Raw genomic sequence first — 26749 nt, forward strand, 5'->3', positions numbered from 1 at the left:
ATTTATCTTGGCGAATTCTCCAGCAAGATAGCCTGCTTGTGCAATGCAATGTGAAACCACAGAGGCGTGTAATATTTCATAGATTGTTGTTTTCCAGGTCTACAGACTAAATATAACAACCTTTTGATTAATATATATTCCTACATGTAAGGAGAAGAGATAAATTAATTAGTACATGTAAAACCGTAACAACAGTTTTCAATGCTCTAATTACCAACTACATGCAAACATCTAACTGATAAAAATGACACATGTATAATCACAAGTCCACTGTAGTCCAGTCATGCAGTGGTAGAGTTTAGGTATTCCAATCCAAAGGTTAAGTAAGCATATCTATGTCTAGTAAACGGATGGGAGACAAGTAGAAGAAATTACATAGACACAAATTACTCTAAATTCTTTAGTTACCAACCATGAACTACTCAGTGTCAGACTCAAATTAGATGCTCAGTGTCGGACACAAATTAGATGATAGACAAAAAAGACAGAAGTAACCAAAATCAATCCGAAAAAAATAAATGTAAATAGTCTAAGCAGGGTTCGTAATAATACCATATACCATACTGCTCTTTTAGTACTCTCAACAATACCTCATGATCCACAGTGCAGTGTCGAAGGCTGCACTTAGACCAATTGCAGCAAGAACAGTGATTTTCTGTTCCTTCATGTCCCACTGGATGTCATCAATTAATTTAAGCAAGGCGGTTTCACAACTTAAATTCACTCTGTAAGCTGACTGGTAGTCCGGGAATTGACGTACACATAGATTCTAACTTTCGGATTTTAACTACCGTATAAGACCTGTATAAGACATGAATCGAAAAATATTTACTTGCAACGAAGATTCTCCACTCTGACACATTACATATATAAATGTACATATGTGTATCAGAATTACTTGGCAAACTGATAAAAAATCACCAAACTTTATGAGTGTGTGCATAAAGGAATACAAAACCCTACCTACGTTTCGTTTCAATTCATTAATTGTTAATACAATAATGACCAATGGCAGTACAAAGGTATAAAGGAGCCTGAACAAAACCAGTGACAGCGTCACAAGTACCAGAGTATAATCATAAAGCACGCCGCTTATATCGGGCGAGTTGGTGAATCATACTTTCGTTTTCACAGGAGAGGTCAGAGGTTAGGAGGAGTGTGTCGATATCACGTGAGCACTCAAACTCAAGATGGCTACCGACCTGAGCTTCGGTAGGTGTGACCGACCGACTTTCTATCGTTATTCCTCGTTTTCATAACAATAATTTATGTATGTTTTTATCATTTATACATTGCTTTATATTATGTCTCTTTAAAGGTGCAGTGCCACCGTACTACAGGGAGGTTTATAACATTCTTTGCCCGAGTCAAGAATCGAAGGTTGATCGAGACATGTTTGTAAAATTACTGATGAAAGCAAGTTTACCAAAACAGACGTTGAGCGAGGTAAGAGAAAGTTAATTATTATTAAGATAATATGCAACCTGTAGGTTCACAAATTAAAGTAACGTGTATAGTTGTCAGAATTTTGACTAGACATTGCTATCAGATAATATATGAAGCAACAGCTGGTTGTCAGCGGCGTCTCTAGTGTACGCCTCTTGCGCTGACATTGACAAGGTTGTGTGTCGATATTTCGACAATTTTGCCACATGTTCCATCTCTGTAACATACTGTACGCGAAAGTCCTAACATGTGTTGCAGTGTAATACGATGTGTAAAGTCTTATGTGTGTCAAATTGTGTGTCTGAGTCATGCGAAATAGTCAGCATGATCAATAAACCATGTATCCACACAGATTGAGACAGCACTATCGTGCAAAGCAACACGTTTTATCAGTCAACTCGGCCGGCTGATGTTATACGTTGAGTATATCGCATAACTGTCATCATTATTTATTAGTATGTGACAGGCATGGGAAAAGTTTTAAGAATTACCATAGCTGTATGAAATATTACTGTCTAGTAGTGTTTAAAACACATACATTGTACCATATGTAGTCTAGCTACAGTCGTGCGTTTATTGGCTGGTATAATAAAATGGATGGAAAATATAGCATTTATTTACAATAGCCATGTTATTGGTTTCATTGCTGATAAATTATTTTTATAATATAGGTAAAACAATATCCATAATAAACATCGGGCCAAGGGACAGGTAATGTTGTTGGAGGCCAACTAGTGTTTATATTAGTATTTTACAAGTTACACTTTATGGGACACACCCCCTTTGCCTAGGTAATGCAGTCCTGTATTGTAAACAGGTTAACAGTTTACCTGAATGGTGTTGAAACTGTTTAAAATGTAAGCCCCAAAAATTGGAAAGGGTGGGACAAACATATTGTGTGAATTATGGAATGTGTTGAAACAACAGAAATTTATCAAAATACTAGAAGTTTGAACTTCATGTTTATTCAATGTTGTGTATTGACTGAAATGATTTTTTTTTAAAAAGTGTAGTGATGTAGACCTTGCATTTGATATCCAAAATACCAAAGAGATGAATATCTGCACAATAAGTTATTCAGCAACATGCCTCCTTTGTAGCCAGGGACCAAGTCCAAAATGCTATCAGACATGAAGGGTTAAAGATATGGTGATAGTCATCATGTATTAGTTACTATTAATACCAAACTTGGACACATGGACTCTGGTATGTCATTAGAGTGTGAATGTGCTCTTGGACTAGAGTTTCAAGCACTTGAACCTGTTCACAAATAGCTACACCCACTAGTAATTATATATTCATGTTTTTAGAATTTAGTTTCTAGTGAAATTTAGCACCACTGAATGTAATCCCTTTGAGAAGTGTTTACCAGCAAATTTAATCAAATTACAATTGATGAGAGTTTCAGATATCAGCGTGTGATCACCACATTTAGATTGTCTGCTTTGTGAAATTATCATAGCAGGGACAAGTTTTAGTTTCTCGTATGAAATTTGAGGGAAAATCATGTTGGCTTCCAATATACAATGTATACCCATTGGCCTTGTAGTGAGGTATACACTATGTTTATATATTTAAACCATGACAGAAATACTTACTAGATGTAATTAATGTTTTGTTTGTAATTTGATCTAGTCATCTACAGTATTATTAATTAGAAGTTTAAATGAATGTTTAACACACTCATTATTTGTGTAATTACAACACTGTCAAGATGTTTACCGATTTAATTAAAATCTGATGTAGTGTACACATGTTGTGGTTTCTTTTTGGCTATTACATTTACTGTTGTTTGTTCTTTTGTGAGCTCTCGTTACATACATCTGACAAAATACTGTAAGTTTTCCCAAACCCAATCTCGTACTTATGAGTAGCCAACCAGAATCCCATCTTGTAATATAACGCTAAATGTTCAAAATTTAAAAGAAAGAGAATGACCAAACAATAATGATAACATCGTTGTCTGTGTACTGTATTGGCATATTACATGTTTTTCATTGTTTGAGTGAATTCACTCAGCGCTCTCAGGAAAACATATGGTATTGTGTCAGATGTACATAACAAGCACTCACAAAAGAACAAACGACAGTATAAGTAACAGCCAAAAAGAAATCAGGATGTGTCCGCTACATGGGATTTTAATCAGATTGGATGTTTACAAGTATGGTTTGTTTTATGATTTGAAACCAGACAAAAGCTTTCAGTGTATAAAATGGAAATGAGTTAAATTGTCAGTTTGAAAAAAATGTCAAGAATATCAAGTTAGGGTGTCTGTTGAAATTAATAGGAAACTGAAGTTGCACATTTGAACCAAGCCAGTTCAATGTACTTTGTAAATAAAAATGTCAACATGTCCAAAGAACTGAAACACCAAGACATTGTTGTAAATAGTGAATTTCTGTGACAAAGTAATTCTGAAAATTCTAAATAACCAAATCAGGAAGATTTACATATGACGTTACACGCATGTATTTAAAGTGTGACTATTACATTATTTCTACATAAATTTTATATAAATGTATTTTATACAAATACACCTATACTAAAATTGAGCTTAGGACCAAAAAAAAAGAATTGTTTCTGGTCAGGACAGGTTGTCTAAAAAGGTGCAATGATGCAATTTTTTTTTTTTAAATATTTATTTTTTATTCTCAACAAACCTGTCACACTCAATCTACTATTAATAGCCGTTTCTGTTCTTTTTATTTAGTACTTTAGAGCAAGTGTGTACATGGGGCAGGTCTCATTTGCTTGTTTAATAATGATTGGCTCTGCAGTTGTCTTCACTGAAGTAGGGAGGGTTATTTTTGTGTTTCTCCCCTAGATCTGCAAACTGCATGGGCTGGACAAACATGAAAAAAAAAATCTGACACAAGGGTATTTAAGTGATGCACACGCTGACCAGAAACAATTCTCTTTTTTTGACATAATTGGCACCATACAATTTTTTTTAGGCCTAAACACAGTACTCAGATACATAACATTTATTTGTAATCTTAGTTAAACTTTTTAAAAATGTGGTTAATTTACAAATCATTCTGTACATAGTATAACTCATAATGACCAGTCATCTACAGAAACCAAAGTCCATGTCAATTGTAGTGCATGTACTATTTGTATTGATATTACAACACTGTAGTGTTTGTTTTTGAATTATAAAAAATGGAAATCAAAAAATCCTCTTGCTGATTCAGACCTATTTGTCAAGATTAAAATACATTAATAGGAGACCGCCACTCCAGGAAATAAAGGCATTTTTGTAAACTTTGGGTTGTAGTCATTTTATGATTTTACATCACTTACATTATGCGCTATTGCCAAGCAATAGGCAATGAAGATTATTGGCCATCTATTGTTAGTAGCACACCTTATTAGCAGTCATGCGGTGTCTCATAGGGGCTAGCCTCGTATACATGCAATGGTTGAACACTGCATTTTTATGAGTATGAACAAATGTTGAATCAAGTCATATGTTGAAATTATGTAAATGTAGTAGGCAACACAATGCAAGACAAAGCAATGTTAGCATGAATATTCAATGTCGTGTGTTCCATAGTCATGAATATGCAGTGTTCAGCCATTGCATATATGTGGGACAACGCACGACCACTAATGATGGCTGCCACTAAACTGTAGACGGCGAATAATATTCACTTCATATTTCTTGGCAATCACACATAATGTAATGGATGTAAAATCATAAAATGACACATTCCGACCCAAAGTTCACAAAAATGCCTTTATTTCCTGGAATAGCATTCCTCTTTAAATACATCTTGTGAGACATGGTAATTTTATACACAGAAAATACATATGAAGGGTCAAAGGTGGTGGTGATGGGGGTGTATATATGATGTCCATAGTTCTGGATAAAATTCTAATGACGTCAGTACTTGGACTTATACCTCCATTATGGTTCCTTTGGCAACAATAGATGTGTGGGTAATGTGATAAGGCACATACACAATATTTGAAATCTAGACAATGCAGTTACAGCTATAATAAAAATAAACCAGAATTAGTTGAAAGAACTCGTTACTAGGTTAATATTTAAAAAAAAATATTTTATTGATGGTGACTTTAAGGATACATGTAGGCAGTTTAAAGGGCATTTTTTAGTTTGATAACATTGTAAATCCTCAAATTGATGCGCCACCCACAGTATTGTAACCTATGGAACTATAGTGAAGGGGTAAGTCTGTCAATGTCACCATTGTGTATTATCAAGAAGTAACTTTTCCATTGCTGCCAATACTAACAATAGGCCAGATGGTTTTATGACAGTCACCATATATTATTCAACATGAGATTCCATTATTACAAAATTTCTTTTGAATTTAACATGGGTTTCCAGACCTGTACAGAGTGGTTGTATGTTGAAGTAGACCATATTAGTACTATGTACACGTAACATGTACACACCCACCATGATTTGTCATAATGTCATATATCCCAAATTAATAAATTTTTAATTGCCAATTCATCTCTTGTATTGGCATAACATCAAGTGTACCACTATCCGTTTATTTGATGTTACTTTATATGTAATAGCTTTCTCAATAGATTAATGGCTAGAAATGATAATTAGAGAACCAATTTATGTCCATATTCCCAAGTAGGATATGTCTATATGTTATTAGATTTAAGTGATAAATCATAATGTAGCATGCTTTTTATCAAACTAATATTTTTTTTATTATGACTTGATACTAACTATTAAATATCAACAATATTTAAAGTATCACGACAAAATACTCCTGGGAAAATTGCATAAAATAATAAGTTTGTGATTTATCTGTTATGATACTTCAATTTTGGTTCCGTTCATTCAATTAATTTTCCAACCCTTACAAGTCTTGTTAGTTCATTTTAATTTCCTTGATAGGTTTTGTTGGTGGGAGTGATTTTTTTATGACAACTGAACTGAAGTTCAGAGGGCGTGTGTGTGTGTGTGTATGTATGTATGTATGTATGTATGTATGTATGTATGTATGTATGTATGTATGTATGTATGTATGTATGTATGTATGTATGTATGTATGTATGTGTGTGTGTGTGTGTATGTGTGTGTGTGTGTATGTATGTATGTATGTATGTATGTATGTATGTATGTATGTATGTATGTATGTATGTATGTATGTATGTATGTATGTATGTATGTATATGTGTGTGGATGTATCAGGTATATGTTCGACTAAAGTGAGAAACTGCTGGATCGATTGATTTCAAACTTGGTAATGTCTAATGATTGCTAGCTTATGATGTGTAGATGAAAAATTGTTCAAATGAAAGCGATCCAATCAGTGATTTTCAAGTTATGTCCAAAAAGAGTGACTTTCTGTCAAAACAGGTCATCTTTTACAATGGAAGTCTATAAGGTATGGTTATATGATGTTACATAATCATTTGGCTAAAGTCCACAGGATGTTCCATTATCCTGTAGGGGTGTTTCATGTTTAGTGTTGTGCATCAGGAAAAATTAACTGAATATGTGTTGTATTTTACAATTTTTCATACGATCTCTTCTTGATTTTGTTCTGTAATTTTCAGCTCTTTTCTGTCTACTGTGTTTTATGTATATATATATATGTGTTATTGTTAATGTACCTTTTGATTTTGACAGCAATCAAAATCCGATACTATACAAATGACTTTTTGCAGATTGTATCTGACAAGGTTTGACAAATTTGTTACTTTATATGACCTAGATACAAAGCATTCCAGACATACATCTGTCGTAGTGTTTTATTTTGTTGTGACCAGAGAGGTCAGGTTGTGTTTTTCTGTTTTAGATTGCCATGTGACTGTATTATCATATTCATTGTATACTGAACTAGATCATTTTGACTCCATTGCATGGTGTGTTTGTGCCAAAGACTCCCTAGGCCATAGACTTTTCATGCAAAAGACTCCCTAGGCCAAGGACTTTTTCCACTACAGAGTAGGATCTTAGGGGCAACATCAAAAGTTCAATATAATATATCTAACTTAATTGCTTAAGTTAGGTCCCAGACCCCCCCCCCCCCCCATCTAACTTCACTGACCTAAAATTGAAAATCGTTTCAGACTCATACTGTATATTTCCACTTTCAAACAACGTATCAATATACTACTGAATTATAAATAAAAACAGAAAACCATTTTAACCACGTACCACTGATAAATCGGACCGAGTGTACGCAGTGTTATAGGGAAAAGCAGCCTTGAAATCGTACTAAATTTGCTAAGTATGATGTTAAATCGTTTTTGACGGTTGAGAAATTAATTTGGCCAACCCCCCCCCCCCCCCTCCAACTAAAGCAATTAAGTTTTTTTTGTAAACATCGATCTTTTGATGTCGCCCCTTATCTACTCTACAATTATCAAATTTAACTTCATAGGAATAATAAAATATACAACCTGCAGTCCTATTTTTTTTCCTTATCCACCCATTACATATATATTGTCAAATGAATAATTTACCCAGATATATATGAGGTGAAGAGGTGAAAATTGGGCTAATATCATGCAAATGAGTAAACTTGTCTGCATATTATGCAGACGTGGCATGGAAACCCAGAAGGGACTGTCAGTATATATGGCATTGTAAAGGTTAATAGATTGTCAAGTGAGTTCCAGTGTGCATTCTCATGAGAGACAAATTTATACAAAATTGAGTTTTCTTGTAGAGTTAGGATAGGGGAACTGCCACCACCAAATTTTAGTGTGTCACATGAAATTGCTATGCATCAGTAGCACATCAAATTGGCTTAGACTCGAGGGCTCAAATCAAATGACAGAATTACATTATATGCTCAACTAGTTTATTTTAGTCCGTCACGTTTCATTCCTTCATTAATTTCTGAGTATGTTTTTTGTTTCTTCAATTTGATGAGTTCAAAGATGAGATCTAATCACAGTATATCATGTTGTTATCTTCCCCTTGTAGAGTTCAAAGGTCGATAAAACTTGTGACTTGTCCACTACAGGGTAAATGAGCTGTCAAAATGTTATGTTTGATATGTTGTAATCGTATCAAATATCTAGAAAATATTTAGACACAGGACAGAGAGTTTGCAAAGAATGATTGATAGCGTGTTTTACAGAGACTGTTTCTGTCAATGAATGTGTACAACACTCCAGACATCAGGTGATCACATGTTTAGGTCATACATGAGGTATTTGTAGTGCTGTAACTTACTGGTACATAATAATACATGTAATGTCACACTGTGTCATAATACTAGATGTATTGAATGATACAACATCATACATACAGATATGATCAGTGACTGACCGAAAAAAAATGTTGGACTGAAAGATTTCTTATTGTTTGTGCTCTGTATTGCTGTCCTGTACATTGTCAGTATAAGTAAGGCCAATAAAACAAAGATTTGTTTCTGGTCAGCGCACATCACTTAAAGTACCCTCGTGTCGGCCTTTTTTTTTCATGTTTGTCCAGCTCATGCAGTCTGCAGATCTGTAGGGAAACACAACAATCATCCTCCCTACTTCAATAAAGACAACTGCAGAGCCAATTATGAACAAGTAAATGACATCTGCCCCACATACACACTTGCTCTAAAGTAGTGAATAAAAAGAACAGTAAACTGTCATAAATAGTAGATTTAGTGACAGGTTTGTTGAGAATTAAAAAAAAAAAAAATTGCATTGTCACACCATTTTCGACAACCTGTCTTGACCAGAAACAATTCTTTTTTTTTTTTTCTTCTTTTTTGGCCAAACAGCACTTTGGAGTACAAACAACACATTTTTCAGTCCAGTTTGTAACTTGTACTATAATAATAAATTCCAGACTGCGTTGCAATACAGTACTGATACACAAGATAATTATATGCACTGTAATATTCACATGTAAAAATTGACGTAATATAAGAAAATCAGATATTGTCTATTATTATACAAATGTGATATTTTCAAAAAAATTACTTTTCATAAATTGATATTCATAAATTCAGATATTGTCTCAATTATGTAAATATGATATTTTCTAAAATTTTCTTTTCATAAATTGGTTTTCATAAATATCAGATATTGTCTATTATTAATAATATTATGTAAATATGACATTTTCTAAAATTTTCTTTTCATAAATAGGTTTTCATAAATATCAGATGTTGTCTGTTATTAATAATATTATGCAAATGTGACATTTTCAAAAAAATTCCTTTCATGAATTGATATTCATAAACATCAGATATTATCTCAGTTATTATAGAAATGTGACATTTTCATAAAATTTACTTTTCATAAATTGATATTTGTAAACATCAATTATTCACATGTGACATTTTCTAAAATTTCCTTTCCATAAATTGATATTCATAAATATCAGATGTTGTTAAAGAACAATATTTAATATCTTCTGAAATTACGTCTCATGAATTGATTTTAATGATTGTCTTATACGTTTCGTAATTAGCTTTCAATATGAGAAATAAACACAGTAGTTGAATGGACTGAATTTACCATTCTGTAATCCAATGAAAGTTAAACGTAAAAATATTTCTTGCAAAGGCTGACTAATATGTAAGAGTTGGCTTACACTACAGGAGTGTAAATAAAATGATGTTTGTCAAATTCTACCCAGCCCAAGGGTAAATAACTGAATAAGTGATTTCTGAGCTGTGACTGTCTTTTAGAAAACCACATCTGGCTGTCCGAGAGTCTGAGAGCATGATGATACTGTAAACCTTGATATTTTCACTACTACAAAATTTTGTGATTTTTACAGTCTTCAGCGTAGTTCTGAAAGACCAATTTCCTCTAATTAACAGACTGGTACATTGTGTTCATGTACAAGAAGACATTTTAGTCACTACTTATTTTTTAAATTACCAGACTGGTACATTGTGTTCATGTACAAGAAGACATATCAGTCACTACTTATTTTTTAAATTACCAGACTGGTACATTGTGTTCATGTACAAGAAGACATATCAGTCACTACTTATTTTTTAAATTACCAGACTGGTATATTGTGTTCATGTACAAGAAGACATTTTAGTCACTACTTATTTTTTAAATTACCAGACTGGTATATTGTGTTCATGTACAAGAAGACATATCAGTCACTACTTATTCTTGAAATTTTGTTTTCCAGTGAAATTATGCAAAAATAAGTCTCTAGTGAAAATGTCCAGGTTTACAGTATTCAATGTAAAGACTTCATGTTGAGAGCTTCGAGACGTTTTTAGAGTTGATTGTCTGAGATCAGCGTACTTTACATGTAATAATCTGTATTTGTAATATGGAGTTTTTAATGTGAATAGGTCAATATAACACCAAGTGATGTGTTCCGTTCCATTAATTATAGCTTGTATGATAAGTGAGATATCATGTATTTATACCGTGATGAATTATTACAGACAACAAACATACACCTGCAGAATTCAATTTTAATAGATTCCAAGTTGTGAAAATAAAATTGTTGAATAAAAAAAAATCATCAAATTTAGACTAATGGACATGGCAGAATGTTATGACGTTATCAAAAATACTACAAAGACACTACATGCATTATGTATATTTTATGAGTGTTTGAGTGTCTAGTGTTCTAACAGTGTAGTGACATCGACAAATATCAAGCAGATTACCCGATACAAAACAAGTTTATAAATATCCTTTTAATTATATTGTCAATGTTATAAGGTAGTAAACTGATGGGATTATTTTTTTAAGATAAAATATTTTTTTTTTATCTGTTTTATTGTTTTCCAGATATGGGATGCTGTTGACAATAAACAAGGCTTCTTGACAAGGAACGGATTATATAAGGCATTGGCACTGACAGCTTTAGCACAACAAGGAAAATCCATCAATGAAAAACTACTGGAAACATTTTCAGACCAAGGTATGTTACTGTTTTGTGTAAAATACTGAGTTGAAATATAGACATACTCTAGCACTTCAATGGTTGATGTGTAAAGCCAAATGTTTGGAATCTGTAGTTCGTTTAGTTTTATCTTTTATCAATAAGGGTTAGATAGAAGGGTCATTTATTTTGTTTGGGACCAACTTTCCCTATAGCTCTGCCAGATAACTTGTGTCTGACACCTACATGTATGTTTCAGTTCTGTTCCAACATGGATAATGTTTTAAAATTCAAAAAGTATGAATGAATAGATGTACAAATTTATAAATGAAAGTGGAAATGAAATAAGTGTTAAAGACATAGAAATAATGAGTGAGGGAGGGAGCGAGGAGGGAGTGAGTGAGTGAGTGAGTGAGTGAGTGAGTGAGTGAGTGAGTGAGTGAGTGAGTGAGTGAGTGAGTGAGGGAGGGAGGGAGGGAGTGAGTGAAATGTAAAGTATTCAGGATGGCTATAAAAATGTTCTTTTATTCCAGACATATTTTAGAATGAATCGGTTCAATGATTTTTTATCAGCAGGAAGGAATGGTGACATTCTGTTAATAATCTACCTATTTTTGATGCATGTACTTTTAAAATTTGACTAGCACATTTGTCCATTCAATGATTTAGTTGACATCTATATAGCTGTCAAGTAGGTGTCATGTAAAGCTTACTTGTATTGAAATAAAAGAGAGACCCATGTGACATTCTCAGGCCAAAAGGGATATTTGGGGTAAGATGTCAATATCTGTGTCAAGTATTTATAGAAATACTACTGATATGAACGTTATGACTATGAGGAATAGCGTGGTGGTATTCTCTAATGAATAGGCTGTAGTAGTGTGTTTGATTTGGTTATATATACACAAGTTTTGAACTATAAGTTATCAATGGGTGTCTCCACAGCTGTAAACCTCGTTGGTGTCATTTCAGATTAGTATTTCATTTTTTGCGATTTGGCTTAACAATATTTGCCAGTTGAAGTATGCGAAGCCAGATAGCCTAATATCTGGGTTAATCTGGTTGAGAATATTAGCCCTGTCCTCGTCTGAATTGGTTCAAAACCGATTCAAACTGAATTGGTTCGGTTAAATTAGTTTGAAATCAGTTTACGTTCTCACATGAAAGGTTGGCAATGAATTTGAATCAATTCACTGTTAGTGTCCATTCCCCACTCGTCAAGTTTGACTCGGTGTTCTTTTGATTTGATGACGTAGACACAAAGTATTGGGGCATTGCTATGACGATATGGAGTCTTTCAGAGGTGGGGGAGGGTGGGAATAACCAACTTGAAGATATCTGTCAAGTGAGGGCTACCAGAGCTCAACAGTTACTTGTCACTTGAGGATGGAGGGGATGATCTGAAACAGAATCAGATTCACATTGTGTCTTTCATCTATTCCAGAATTACCCAAACCTTCACTGGGTGATTTATCAGATCTCAAGTCATTCAGTACACAGCTTAGAAGAGAAAAGAATCCCAGTGTACTAGGATACTCTTACGGAGAATTATGTGAATTAGACAACATCAAGTTAGAATTAGCACCTGAAAAGAAAGGACTTTTGTTAAAACATAACGAATACGAAGTTACAAGTCAGGTAAGTTGGCAGTTTTTATCGTTGTTCCAAAGTAATGGTTTTCAAACACACTAAATTGAACTTCAACCAGATTTTGATCTAAGGATGTCTGGAAGTTTGTCTGCAATTCTCAGTACCTGCAATAGAATTTGACCACCTAAGTAAGTCATAAAATTAACAACTATTTGGTTGTATGGTCATCATGACAACTTCACACTCCATGTGCTACACATGCATTACTATAGGCACGCATGAGAATAAGTCGACCTTCTTGTTCTATTTTGACCCTCTAGCATGAGGTAAAATGCTATACAGGTAGTGAGAATAAGTCGACCTCTTTCTATTTTGCTTCCCTAGCACTAGGTAAAATATGTTCTGAATTGCTATGTGTACAGTATTTATTCAATTGTATGTGTTCTTCTAATTATAGGGTAGTCTGACCATATTTTTGATAGGGGTACTAAAAAATTACTAAAAATATAACTATAAGTATTACCAGTAAAATATAGTTACAAATTAATACTATTTTATTTTATATAGATATTTATGTCATAAAAATATGCCTTTGATATGTAAATTAAATGTGTTGTAGGATTATTTGAAATGATGGATGAGTGGTGTTGTGTGTTTGATACAATGTGCTCCATGCAATGTTTGTCAATTTGTATATGATGGATGTAGCGTTATGTGTCTGATACCACATGTCATGTTGTCAGTTTCTGTAGTGTTATGTGTCCGATACCACATGTCATGTCTGTCAATTTGTATCTGATGGATGTAGTGTTGTGTGTACGATACCACGTCATGTCTGTCAATTTGTATCTGATGGATGTAGTGTTGTGTGTCTGATACCACATGCAATGTTTATCAATTACTAAATGAACATTATTAATTCATCAAATGAAAGTCGTCAATTCATTTTGTGTCGTTAGAATTATAAACATTAATCAGCTTTTAGTTCAGATGCCATTATGAATACAGGTTGATTGATCATAAAACTAGTAGTTACATGTCACTCCTCAGGAGAGATGATGTCTTTTGACAGTGAACATTTTTGCAGGCGTTGCTTCCTCGTATATAATGCACTCTCTCACGCCTGAACGGGTCTGTCATAACAAGACTTGCTTTAAACCTGCACTAGCTGTAACTAGGGATTATTGTTTTCAATCAGACAACCAACAATATATTCACTGAAAATTGTTAAAATACCAATAATTAGACATTGTACGTTTCAATTAGAGGTTGATTTTATCTACAAGAAATATAGTAATAAGTTGATATCATGATTCATTGGGTGGACTTAGCTAATTTTTGGGTGCGGACCCAAAATTCAACTTGATTGGGATATATTGGACCATACTATATGTACTGCTACACAAATATGTTTACCTACTGGTGATTCAATTCTGTGCAGGGTGTACAGTTCAAAATTGCGATTACTTTCCCTGATTTTCTTTGATATTACTGGCTGTGGTATAATTATGTTATTCTCCAGTAATATCCTTCTTTCAGCTGGAAAATACTCATGACCTAAGGGTGACCACTACGAGTTGTAAGACTCGTAGTGACAAAGACCCCTTAAGTTACTCGTTTATATTCCTTTGCTGAATGGAGAAAAATATTGGGGAATAATATCTAATTATCCTTTGGAAATTCTATGGTGACTATATATGGGACAATTATTACATGTTCTGAAATTGTCACATTTGTAAAAATTCAATCTTGTAGCAGCTACCGACCTAGATCTACATTTCCCAAATACCAGAAATTATTCTGTCATCCCCACCTTATAGTCCTGCTTGGAGTATTAAAGTCAGGACTCGATTCTGACATTGTCTTGTCTCCTTCTTCCAGTGTTTCGGGGTGGGAGGGGAAGGGGGCTGATATTGTCATAATTGTGTCACATACACATCTGCTAGCAGGACTAACCACCTCATTGCCAATATCGGCTTTAATACTATTTAAACACATATGGCACAAAGATTAAGCTTTCCAATGGAAGACAATATTGTCCATCTGTGACAGATTTATCTCATATAGTTACAAGTACACATATTGTGTTAAATTTTGTACAAAAAAAGTGAAATTATCGGCATTTATAAAATAACAGTGAATCTGAATATAACATGGAACAGGAACACTTCAACTCATCAGATAGAATCTAGATATGCAAATACCCTAGAGTTTAAAGGTCAACAAACTGCCACGACATCACATGACCTACATAGAACTGTTATGTAGATTTCAATGAATGAAGCTCAGCTGGATGCAAATATACATATTACTTTTTACACATTCCTGTAAGCTAGGCAGATCTTTTGTAAGAAATGATAGATTTCATCTAGTGAATTGTACATCTGGTTAATTGAAAACTAAAGCAACTCAATTAAACTTGTTTATTTCAATTTCATGGACTGAATATTTTAATGTATTCTGTTAATTTAGGCAAAATAAAAAAATAGCGTGTTTCAATGACCCAACCAACCCTAGTTTAAGCCGTCGCGCCGACCCTAACCATATTAAAAACATTTCAACATTTTATGTCACCAATGATGCGTATACATAAAGTTTATCAAACCAACACAGAAGGGGTATTCTGACCAACATTTCATTTGAGTTTGCTTCGAAGCAAGTATTTTTCAAAAATAAAAACAATTTAAAAGATAAAATAAAATAGTATAAACCCCAACCTACCTACCCTATTCTCTTGAGGCCATGTTATTGGAAACACAGAATTATTTTATATTCGCCTTCTCTGTCTGTTACAGCAGGGATAGCAACATTGTCATTGTGTATTACTGTCATGTACAGTGTCAGTGACATCATCAGGTATGCATGGACACTTTCCACCTTACTATTCAAGTGAACACCCGTACAGGGTTGCCTCTATTTACATTTACTCTTGTATGTCAGCTGGGAATAATACTGTATGTACATATTCTCACCACATCTGCAGTGTTTAGAATATGTCTGTATATTGTACCAACAACTGCAGTGTCTAGAATACGTACATGATGATGTACATGTATTTATGTATTTCAATCAGATGCAATTTCAGGTGATGATTGCAATTCCATGATTAAAATACTTCCAAAGTATGCCAAATTAGATTATCGCTGTATTTGAATAATGCGACTGTCTGTTTGTTTGTTTGTTTTAATGTAGGTTTGAATTAAATTATATATGTTGTATATACATGTGTGTGTGTGTGTGTGTGTGTGTGTGTGTGTGTGTGTGTGTGTGTGTGTGTGTGTGTGTGTGTGTGTGTGTGTGTGTGTGTGTGTGTGCTGGAATAATTACATCTACTCCCTCCAGGTATGTGTCATGTCTGTATAGCTGTGGGATATGCCTGTGTACATGTACACCTATATATGTGTGTGTTTGTCTGCTTCATGTATGTTTTTAGAGAAAAGAAAACGTATTTTCAAATTATTTATTCCAATATTCTAAAGATGATGTGAAGACAAGACATGAAAACCAAACAGTTTGTTTGATATATATGTGACTTGCATTGCAATTAGAGTCTAATTGAATTTATATTAAAACAAACTACGAACCAAATGAACTGTTAATTCTCTTGAGGGATTCAGTTTTAGAGTGCAAATATCTATATTATGTCTCTGGTACATTGGTAAAATCTATACTAGGTCTGAGGTACATTGCCAACTCCATGAATATTGTAAATTCAAAACTCGTGTATATTTCATATTTTGTTCTATTATGTCAGCCATAGCCATTTCTTTCCAACATCTATGCTTCAACAGGATTGTGAATGTCAAATATTTCTGAGTACATACACAAGTATTAAGAGACACATCATAATTTTGGATAATATCCAATTTTTTTTTTCCAGAGATATAAAAGCACAGTAATGCGTCGTTACAATGATTTTGTTGCATTGCAAGAAATAATGCTACAAAGATATCCATATCGTCTCATACCAAGACTTCCACCTAAGAAAATGTTGGGAGGTAAGTTTTACACATGTTTTCCCCACAAAGTGTCTTCCTACATCCATATAATCCAACTCAGTGCCTTAGTGTAGTTACAGGTATCAGTTTAGGTGACTGTGATTTCTGTAATATTTTGATTTTACTGTATCATACCATTGCTCACGTGACATCTACTATGGCATGATAGGATTTGACATGACATAATTTAAAATTACATCACATCACATCACATCAGACACATATCACATCACATACATATCACATCACAACATCACATTATTTCACATAGCATCACATCACATCACATCACATCACATCACATCACATCAGACACATCACATCTCATCAAAAATGTCACTTCACAGCCCATCTCATGTCACATTCACTTAAAATTACATCAGATCTCATCACATCACACACATATCGCATCACATCACATCACATATCGCCTCACATCACACTACATCACATAAAACATTACTTTACAGACCATCCCATATGTTACACCAAATAATGTTTTATTACAGTGCGACACTACATCACATTACATTACACTACATCACATCACATCACATCACATCACATCACATCACATCACATATCGCCTCACATCACACTACATCACATAAAACATTACTTTACAGACCATCACATATGTTACACCAAATAATGTTTTATTACAGTGCGACACTACATCACATTACATTACACTACATCACATCACATCACATTACACCACCTCACATTCTTTACAGACCATCCCATATCGTGTTACATATATTCATTAATATTTCAAATGTTACCATGGTATCAAAATGTGCATATCTGATCATACACTCATATACTCATAAAACTGATAGCATTCCTTTCAAATTATATTATCACAAAATTTATGCATATCTAATTAGTAAGATATCTGTGGTGAATATAGTCCCATATATTACACATCATACATGATAGATAGACAAGTCATTAATTCAGATATTGAAATCAATATAAGCTATAAACATTATGATACTGCTGTGTCTTCCAGTACATACTGATCTACGGATAGCCAATAATGATATCACATGATTTGTTTTGACCTTGTGTTATTGGTAGTCATGGTTACACTTGTCATGCACACGTGTTTTGCATTTTATGGTCAAACTGCAACAACAGTTAAGTTTTTTATTCCCCAATAGTTATTCTTCATTCAGCCAAGGAAAATAGAAGTGACCTAAGGGGTGATAGATTCTTGGGGTCTCTAGTATTTTCCGGATGAATGAATTAAGATATTAGGGAGTTTTACAAGCTGCAAAACTGTAAGTTAGTGGGAGGGGAGAGGGGAAGAGAAACAATAATGATTTTGAAACTGTTTTATTTATATTTAGAGTACGATACCACAGTATCAATAACATAGACATGTGCTGTCATGTAATGTCATTGAGAGACCAGTATGTAAAGGCCATGTTTTTAGTTCAAATGCATCCAACTTAGGATTGGTAGAGAGCTCTAAATGTCTTAAATTGGGATGTGTCCAAATTAACAGGCGAATTTGAATTTAGGTTATCACTATTTGGGGTGGGGGAATGGGGGATTTTTTAACACAACTGAACTTCTTAGGTTCAGTAGTGGTATAGGCATGGGAAAGTGTCTGTCTGTCTGTCTGTCTGTCTGTCTGTCTGTCTGTCTGTTAGGCAAGTGGATAAACATCCAAAAGGTGAATGCAAATATGCCTAGCAACAAGACCATGCCCATAGCAACAGCCAAATGATGGCATACATGGTCATGGTAACGACAGAGTCCAATAGGCAACCAGATAAACATAGACAAATAAAAAATGTACAGTTGTGCTACAACGCCATTGGTGCTATTTTCTAATTGTAATGTGAGAAATGATCTTTACTAGTAAAGAGAAACAGATGGGTGGTATTTAAGAATCAAACGAAAATTGTTTTCTTTGTGTATATTAAACTATCATACAAATGTTGTATTTATAAGATGTCTCCATCATGACAGGTTTAAAACTTTGGTTGTTATCATTCTTGTTTGTTTCAGTTGACCGTGAGTTTATTGAAGCAAGGAGAAAGGCGTTACGTAGGTTTTTAACACTAGTGTCCAGACATCCTGCAGTATATGATAGTAACATACTCAAATTTTTCTTTACTTTCCAAGGTTCCGTAAGTACAACTGTTCCTTCTTTACTTTGTTAAAGTGTTGCGTTGTAATGCAGTCTTTCATTTGAATATAGTAAGGGATGATCACACATTGTCGCACAAGCTCAACAAATGAACATCATTCGTTTAGGTCAAAAACCCTCCCCTCCCCCTTAACGAACTAGTGCGACATCAAACATTTATATATGATGTAAACTATGATGGAAGCTGTAGTGGTCACACCACTACGATTGGTGTAATGTAAAAACATGATTGTAAACACATTAAAATAGTACCACAAACCCAGCACCATATCTCAGATTAGAATAAATTTTTATCAACTTATCAACATCTCAGTATTAAATACAAAAGCTGTTATCATTGAAGGAGTGAAAGTTTTCTGTTGAAATTTGGTTAGAAGTGCCAAAATGAAGTTTTGCAATCGCATTGATGCCAGACCCCCCCCCCCCCCAAGAAAAACAAACAAACAGAGTTTGCTTACTGAGCTTGTGTGACATTGCCATTGACATTGTGCAATTATCACTAACAGGGATGGCTAGTCCTCTTGGTGGTTTGTGAAAACTATGAAGGTGAAAAAAAATGGAAATTGCATATCTCATTTTAGATGCAGATTCAGATACTTTTAATATTGCCATATGAATAAAAACATCAGAATGTTACTATTCACAAGCACTCCTAAAGTCAAGTCAGACATGTTTTGAACAAATAATTTGTCCTTCTTCAGTGTCTGAATCTGACAGAATGATACAAATTTAATGATGAAGGTAAAAAAAAAGAGGACAAAAGGATGAACAAAAAAAAACCATAAAAGTGAAAATTAGGTTGCATCCACTGTCATAATTAGGTCTTTTTAGTACAACACAGTAACACTATATTAAGAATGTCAAAATCACATCAAATTGTCAGCAGACAACATTTTTGGCGCATATTAGTTCCAATTTCAAGAGCTTTAGTTTCAGGTAGTGAGACACCCTTTCATACAACAAATCAACAGTCTCAGCATAAATCTACACAGAAGTTGTGACAGTAGTCTAAAACCGTTCATTAAAAAAACAAAATGAAATTATACTAGTCTAGTGTAGGTGTGAAAATTAATTTGAGACATAGCATACTGTATGTTTTACAATATGGTGGTAGTGTTGATGTTACCACGACAACTTCATGACCGTCAGTCGGCTGTAGAAGTAATACTGTCTTCAGTGTAAACTCTAAAATCAATTAATCAAGCACATAAAAAACTAGGTGTATGAATGGAATGTTTGATAATGTCATATACAAGTTCTCTTCTTCCATTTTGATTGAGAACAGATATGTTTTCAACAAATCATTTGTCCTTCAGTGCCTGGATCTAACAGAATGATACAAATTTAATGATTAAGTCAAAACTGGTGAAATGTATGATTTCAAAATATATCCCATAATGATATGCCAAGTCATTGTAGCTCCAGGGCTAGTCAAGCTGATTCTTCCATATGTAGCAGATGATGAAAACTGTTCTGAAGGAAAAAAAATTGACAAATGGAAAGCTGATTTTAATGAAACAAGTATTACAGCATCGTCATGTAGATTTCATTACCAAGTCTTGACATCAATATGTTCTTACAGTACTAAAGTATATTGTAATACAGTACAATGCCTACTCCATGTTGGTTTCCATTTAGCTCTGAATTATGATTGCTTTGTGTGATGTATGTTTGTATTATTATATATACCACACCAAGGATACAGTCAGAATTCAGTGTTTTTGTTAAGGGTAGTAAGCAGGTAAAATCTACCTGAGACCCCCTGTCATTTTACCAGGGTTCCCCTTACCAAAATGTTGGTACAATGTATTGAAAACTACGTGTATGCCAGTTTTACCACATATTCCCCCCTTTCTGTTACCAGGGTTACCAAACCTTAGCAAACACATTGAAACTGTGATATGATCATACCTAATCACTTGTGTATTTCTGACAACAAACAAGGTCATGATAATATATATAAACAATTTTTGTCAATATCAAATCTTCAAAGAACAGTTTTTAATGTTCCTGTGATATGTAATATTCTGATCACAACTTGACATGGAGAATTGTAACTTCCATTTCTTATATTTCTCTCCCAATGTAATCCCCTGAAGGGGTGTATATGAAAGGATTGTCCATCTGTCAATATGTCTGACTGACCATATTTTTAGCCATGTGTGGCCTTCAAGATGCAACATCAGAATTAAGCTCTGATCCGTTGCCGTAAAAAAAACCACCAACTATTTCAAATTCATAGTTGGTTGTATATATTGCAAGGCTATGTATCCAAGGTTGATGTAAGACAACTGTCACTAACCATAGATCCAGTTATAGTTATAGATAGATTAGTTATAGATAGTTATAGATGATTATAGTGCTAGGTAGGACTTGGATATAAGTATAGATAACACTATTAACTTAGGTAGCCAAGATTAACCAGTTAAAGAGGCCATATGGATGAGGATTAGATATTTATTTTGAATTTTGAATTTATTAAACAATTTTATCATGGCTTCCTACTTGAATAATCAATACGAAACAATATATGCCAAGTCCTTGTTTGTAACTCAATATATAGCAAAAGATTAATAAATGTGTAAAATGTTTGTTATTGTGTGTATGAAAAATTAATTAAGTTCGATTTCACAATTATTGTTGTTGTTAATTCAGTGTTTATTTTCTGTAAGGCTTAGAGTGATGGATCATATTTCAGCTGATTTCTAAATAACGGAATGTACACTACTTTATCAAAAAATAATGTGTTTTCATCTCACAGGATATGCAACATAAAATTAAAGAAATGTTCCGAGGTATACCAGATGAATTTATGACATCTCACCTTGCAGCTCAAGCGAAGGTAAGCAAAGTATAGATACATGTACCATTTTATCTCATGTCTGTGTATGTTTATCATCAAAATCTCTTTGGCAAGTATCCATGTTGGTTTCATGTCATACGTTGATGTAGGAAGTCATGTTATTCTCATTATTTTCCAAACTGTCAGTCTGAGGCAATTAACCCCTTCAATACTGAAAACATTCCCGCCAAAATTGTTTGGACAAAATTCTTGTTTTATGTAAGTTTTTGGCATATATCAACTTCATTTTAGACTGGAATTAAAGAATTGTTACTTCCAAATAAAGTAATATTATTGTAATTATGAAAATATTCATATAAATTGGGTCCCCATATTATTTAAAACTCGTCTCTAGTCATGAAAGGGTTAACATACCACATAATCACACTGAGTTCTTCTTTATGGCCAGACGCTCGACTAGTTCCTAAGAACTATTTTTGTGGCCTTAGCCAGAAATTTGTTTTGTTGTTCTCTCTACATTATCTATTTTGTGGCTCAGTTGTCTTGTAAATTTTGATATGTTGTACATTTGTAGATAAGTTTAGGGTATTCGGTAAGCCTATAATTTCTGGCAATAAAATTATTATTTATTGTGTGTGGATAGTAAAATAATCTGTTGATGCTTGGTTTGATTTAATATATCTATAAGTAGCCCTCTAACCAAATGTAATCGAACTTTGTTACTTTTAGTCAGGCACTATCAATTAAATTCTTTGTTTGCCGTCCACGCGTGGGTAGGTTTGTTGGTAGATTTAGAAGAAGAAAAAAAATTTTGTTTGCTCAAAATTTCCGCATAAAGCTGTATTTTATACTATTGTAAATGGAAAGACCGTTCAAATATCTTCAGATTAACTACACATATTTAAATAGTTGTTTAAGGCAATCAAACTTTGGATTTTGACATTTATATTTCACCAGTGTGGTTGATTTGTACATGCAAACAGAAAATTAATGAACAGAAAAGTGAATTTTACATGACATGCTAGTATTGTGTTTTGTTCTGTGTTTGGTTTTTTTCCCTGTCTGCTTGGAAGGTTTTGGGGGAATTAAGTGACAGCAAACAAAGTATTCAATTGATGTAGCCTATTTGTTGTTTATTAGCCTGGAATTCAGTCTGGGGATTTTTGTGCTCACTTTTCCCTTACCACGCCTGACATTTCGCTATCACGGTGGTAAATTCAAACCTATAATTAGATTGTGATTTCCTGTAGCAATGTTGAATATGGTAATAAAGTTTACATTGTACAGCTCTGAGTTTGGTTCTAATTATGTGCAGCGATGCTATTGTTATCATCTAATAGTCAAAAGGATTGAAAACCCAATAATAGCAATCAGCACCTGTTTTGTGACCAATAGTTGCATTAAAGTGGCCATATGGATGAGGATTGGATATCTATTTTGGATTTTTAATTTATAAAACAATTTTATCATGGTTTCCTACTTGAAAAATCAATGTGAAACAACATATGCCAAGTCCTTGTTTGTAACTCAATAAATGCAAAAAGATTACTAAATGTGTAAAATGTTTGTTATTGTACGTACAAAACAAACTTATTACATATTTTTGAGCTTTTGCAATGTATTGAGTTACAAACAAGGACTTGGCATATGTTGTTTCACATTGATTTTCTAAGTAGGAAGTCATGATAAAATTATTTTATAAAATTAAAAATGAATACCCCAACCCTCATCCATATGGCCACTTAAAAGGTCACTACCAAAGTGTCAGGCATGGTAGGAGAAAATCCCCACACCACTGGATTCTGGGCTAGGCGTTTATGGGAGGAAAAATATCTTATAATTGTACCTTTGTAAGTTGTAGTTCAAAATTGATGTTGTTTAGGTAACCATTTTACTGACTCCTTCTAACTTGCAAAGTGATAGATGGATGAAAATGAAGAATATAATACTAACCTAGGTAGCCTCAATTTACCAAACATGGATTACCTGTTTTAAAAGGGAAGCACATACAACACTGACCTAGGTAGTCTTTATTTACCATACATGGATGGTTGATTTCACAGGAGCTGGTTCCCATGGATACACAGTTACAGTTTGGAAACAGCAAAGAACAAATCCGTTGCATGTCAGTTTCTTTTACAAAAATCAAAGACATGGCAGAAAGAATGGCTAGGAGGTCGGCAGGTAGGTTTGGTTCATGTTGTTTGTAAAATTGATGAATACATAGAAGCTTGTCTTGCATTTCATGGTTTGATGAGAACAGTTTTATGGCATCTTTATATGTACATGAAATGCCAGGAGAACTTCAAATTTGTTTTTAAACATGAACTATTATGTAAAGAGGCCATACAACTGTTCTTATCAAATGATGTGACTGTATTACAAGTCTCTGTACTTCCAACATGCTGTGCCAAGTGTTATTAATCCAATTCAGTTGTTTGCTTTCCCTTTTTAGTAACAGGTTAGTTTGTCCATGGTCTGATGTCGGCAGTTGTACATTGAAGTGTACTTTAAAGTACTACCTAGAGCTTTCTTCTGTTTTGCAAAAACTGTAAAACGTACATTTCTACTCATACATTAATAATGGAGGGAAAGTCAGTCATGTGAAAAACCTTTGGGATTACTGATGTGCACTTAATATAGGCATCATGTTACTAAAAATACAGTACTCTTCCTGTGATCACAAACTTTGTTGCAGTATAAATGTTACTAGTATTTGAAATTATTGTCCATTTTGGCCACTACAGCACAACTACCAGTACATGTAGTTAAATGTATTGCCCTTGAATTTTTGAGTATGCCACCCACCCATTCACCCACCCATCCACCCACATCATAGACAGTGGAGAAGAAAAGGATGTGCAACTGCAGCATATCCTTTCAAATCAAGTGCTTGAATCCCTTTAACACCATGCCCATAAATGGATTAATTGTGTGGCGTCTGACTTGCAAGTGTGATAAGATCACGCTAAATCTCACAATTTGTGAGATGTGGTTATGCAAATATTGGCCATGACATGAGTTCAATGACAACTCAAATCAAATATATCATAGTTTGTTGTACCATAGCCTTTGTATTCTTCGAGAGTTCATGATTACTTGTGATAATTAGTTAGTGATTTGAGGGCTACAGCAAGTTGTTTCTTCTCCACTGTTTATGGTGAATATAACTCAATGTTGTATTTTGACCAAAGATTTCAGACGACGCCACCCACTCACACGGTCACTGTAAATATAACTAAATGCGGTGTTTTGACCACTATTTTCAGAGGAAGCCACTGATATGCTACTAATGTGTAAGGAGTTGACATCATTGTCCAATGAATCTAACCCTACATCAGCCTGGGCATGTGGTTCTAGTGATACATGGACAAATCTCAAACGGGGATTTAAAGCAATTGCAGTAGAGTTTGCTGGCATCTCTGATAAATGTGCACAACAGGTAAAAAAACAATGTGATAGTTCAGTCGACTTTGATAGCCATTTTCATGCATCACATAGATCACACCATATCATCATATCAGGGAATATGAAGACTAAAACTTGATTCAGAGATGTCAGTCACATGGCATTCTCCTGGATTCTAGGCTGTGTTGAGATAGACATTTAATGTAATCTATGAAATGATGCTATAGAACTCAACTACCATGCCATTGCTCTCACTTCTTGGCCAAAAGCTGTTTTCTGAACAGCACTCCTAGTGGCCAAACCATGAAATCTTTTGTTTTTCTTATTCTCATCAAAAAAGAAATTCAGCTTCTGCAATGTTACTTCTTACCCTCTTCATTGCTTATTTCCTAGTAATAACAAAGGAACTATTGGTCTTTCTACAAATAAACATCAAATATTTTTAGAGATATACATAAAATATTTTTATATATGAGCCCTGTATCATATGGTATTCAGCCTGAAATTTTAATGTCTATTATTAATATTTTGTGTGATATGCAAAGTGAGTTTTTTCACAAGGTGAATAGGTTTATAGTCAAGCAACATATCATTAATGAGTGATATATAGTAAAGTAAATACAAGTTTCTTTGTAAACTATACAATTTTTTCTTCATCTACAGAGTGCCAGGGAAGAAGACACAGTGGTTGAAATGTTACATTTATTTTTAGATCTGCTTACAGCATATAAGGTAAGAATTTATTCAGTCTTGTCATCTTTCTGATCATAGTTTTTGTTGCTATTTTCAATATTTCGTCATCCCATGTAGGGAAATACCAGTTGATATTTGGATGGTGCTTGTCACTATTAGTATAATAGAGTGCAGTGACAACGGCCGTAATGTAGTATGTGTATTTTTTCCGAGATATCGTCACCTTGTACTTCCTGGCTGTAGGAATATCATATATCATGGAATATGGGAGTGCTATGGCATTTTCGTGCATTTGGGAATGCAGTAATTAGCTATTTCCTGTATATTTAAAGGAACAATAAATTGGCGATACAATATGACATCAGATGTTGTCACCATATGATCTTTTCATACATCTATTTCCTGGGTAAAGACATATCTATGTGTAAATACAATTCTGTGTATTTCCTTGCTGTTCTTTGTGTTCAGGAATAATAGGGAATTTCCTTGTACTGCCCCCCCCCCCCCCCTTCCACTGAAGTATTAATATTTTGTTCAATTTTGATTTGACAATACATTGTCATAAAATTCAATGGTATCGTAGATATGTATTTTAATTGACATATTTGTATATTTTTATCTCGACAAAGTGTGAGAAGAGCCTTTGGCTCAACAGTCTATCGAGTTTCAATAAAGTCTATAAATAATAATAATATGTAGAATTATTTATATTCTTGGTTATGTATCTTTGTAGTCCCAGCTCCATATATGACATATGAGCATGTTGCTATAGCAATAGAGCTAGACACTCTCTACAAACTCATTTACACACAGTGTAAGGAGATAGTAAATCT

At 33.8% G+C, this 26749-nt stretch overlaps 1 protein-coding gene across 1 annotated transcript in view; it reads left to right on the plus strand.

Annotated features, from left to right (window-relative positions):
* Positions 1–1184: 1184 nt before the first annotated feature.
* The window catches only part of LOC144435260 (sorting nexin-8-like), a 29565-nt gene continuing 4000 nt past the window's right edge, over positions 1185–26749 (plus strand). Inside the window, exons 1-10 of the mRNA XM_078123848.1 lie at positions 1185–1212; positions 1319–1446; positions 11167–11299; positions 12705–12898; positions 16731–16848; positions 18871–18992; positions 21774–21854; positions 23879–23999; positions 25085–25257; positions 25887–25955. Coding sequence (XP_077979974.1) covers positions 1191–1212; positions 1319–1446; positions 11167–11299; positions 12705–12898; positions 16731–16848; positions 18871–18992; positions 21774–21854; positions 23879–23999; positions 25085–25257; positions 25887–25955 — 1161 coding nt within the window. The 5' untranslated portion in view covers positions 1185–1190. The remainder of the gene's footprint in view (positions 1213–1318; positions 1447–11166; positions 11300–12704; positions 12899–16730; positions 16849–18870; positions 18993–21773; positions 21855–23878; positions 24000–25084; positions 25258–25886; positions 25956–26749) is intronic.

The sequence above is a fragment of the Glandiceps talaboti genome, chromosome 5 (genome assembly GCF_964340395.1).
Source record: "Glandiceps talaboti chromosome 5, keGlaTala1.1, whole genome shotgun sequence".
NCBI classification, from domain to species: domain Eukaryota; kingdom Metazoa; phylum Hemichordata; class Enteropneusta; family Spengelidae; genus Glandiceps; species Glandiceps talaboti.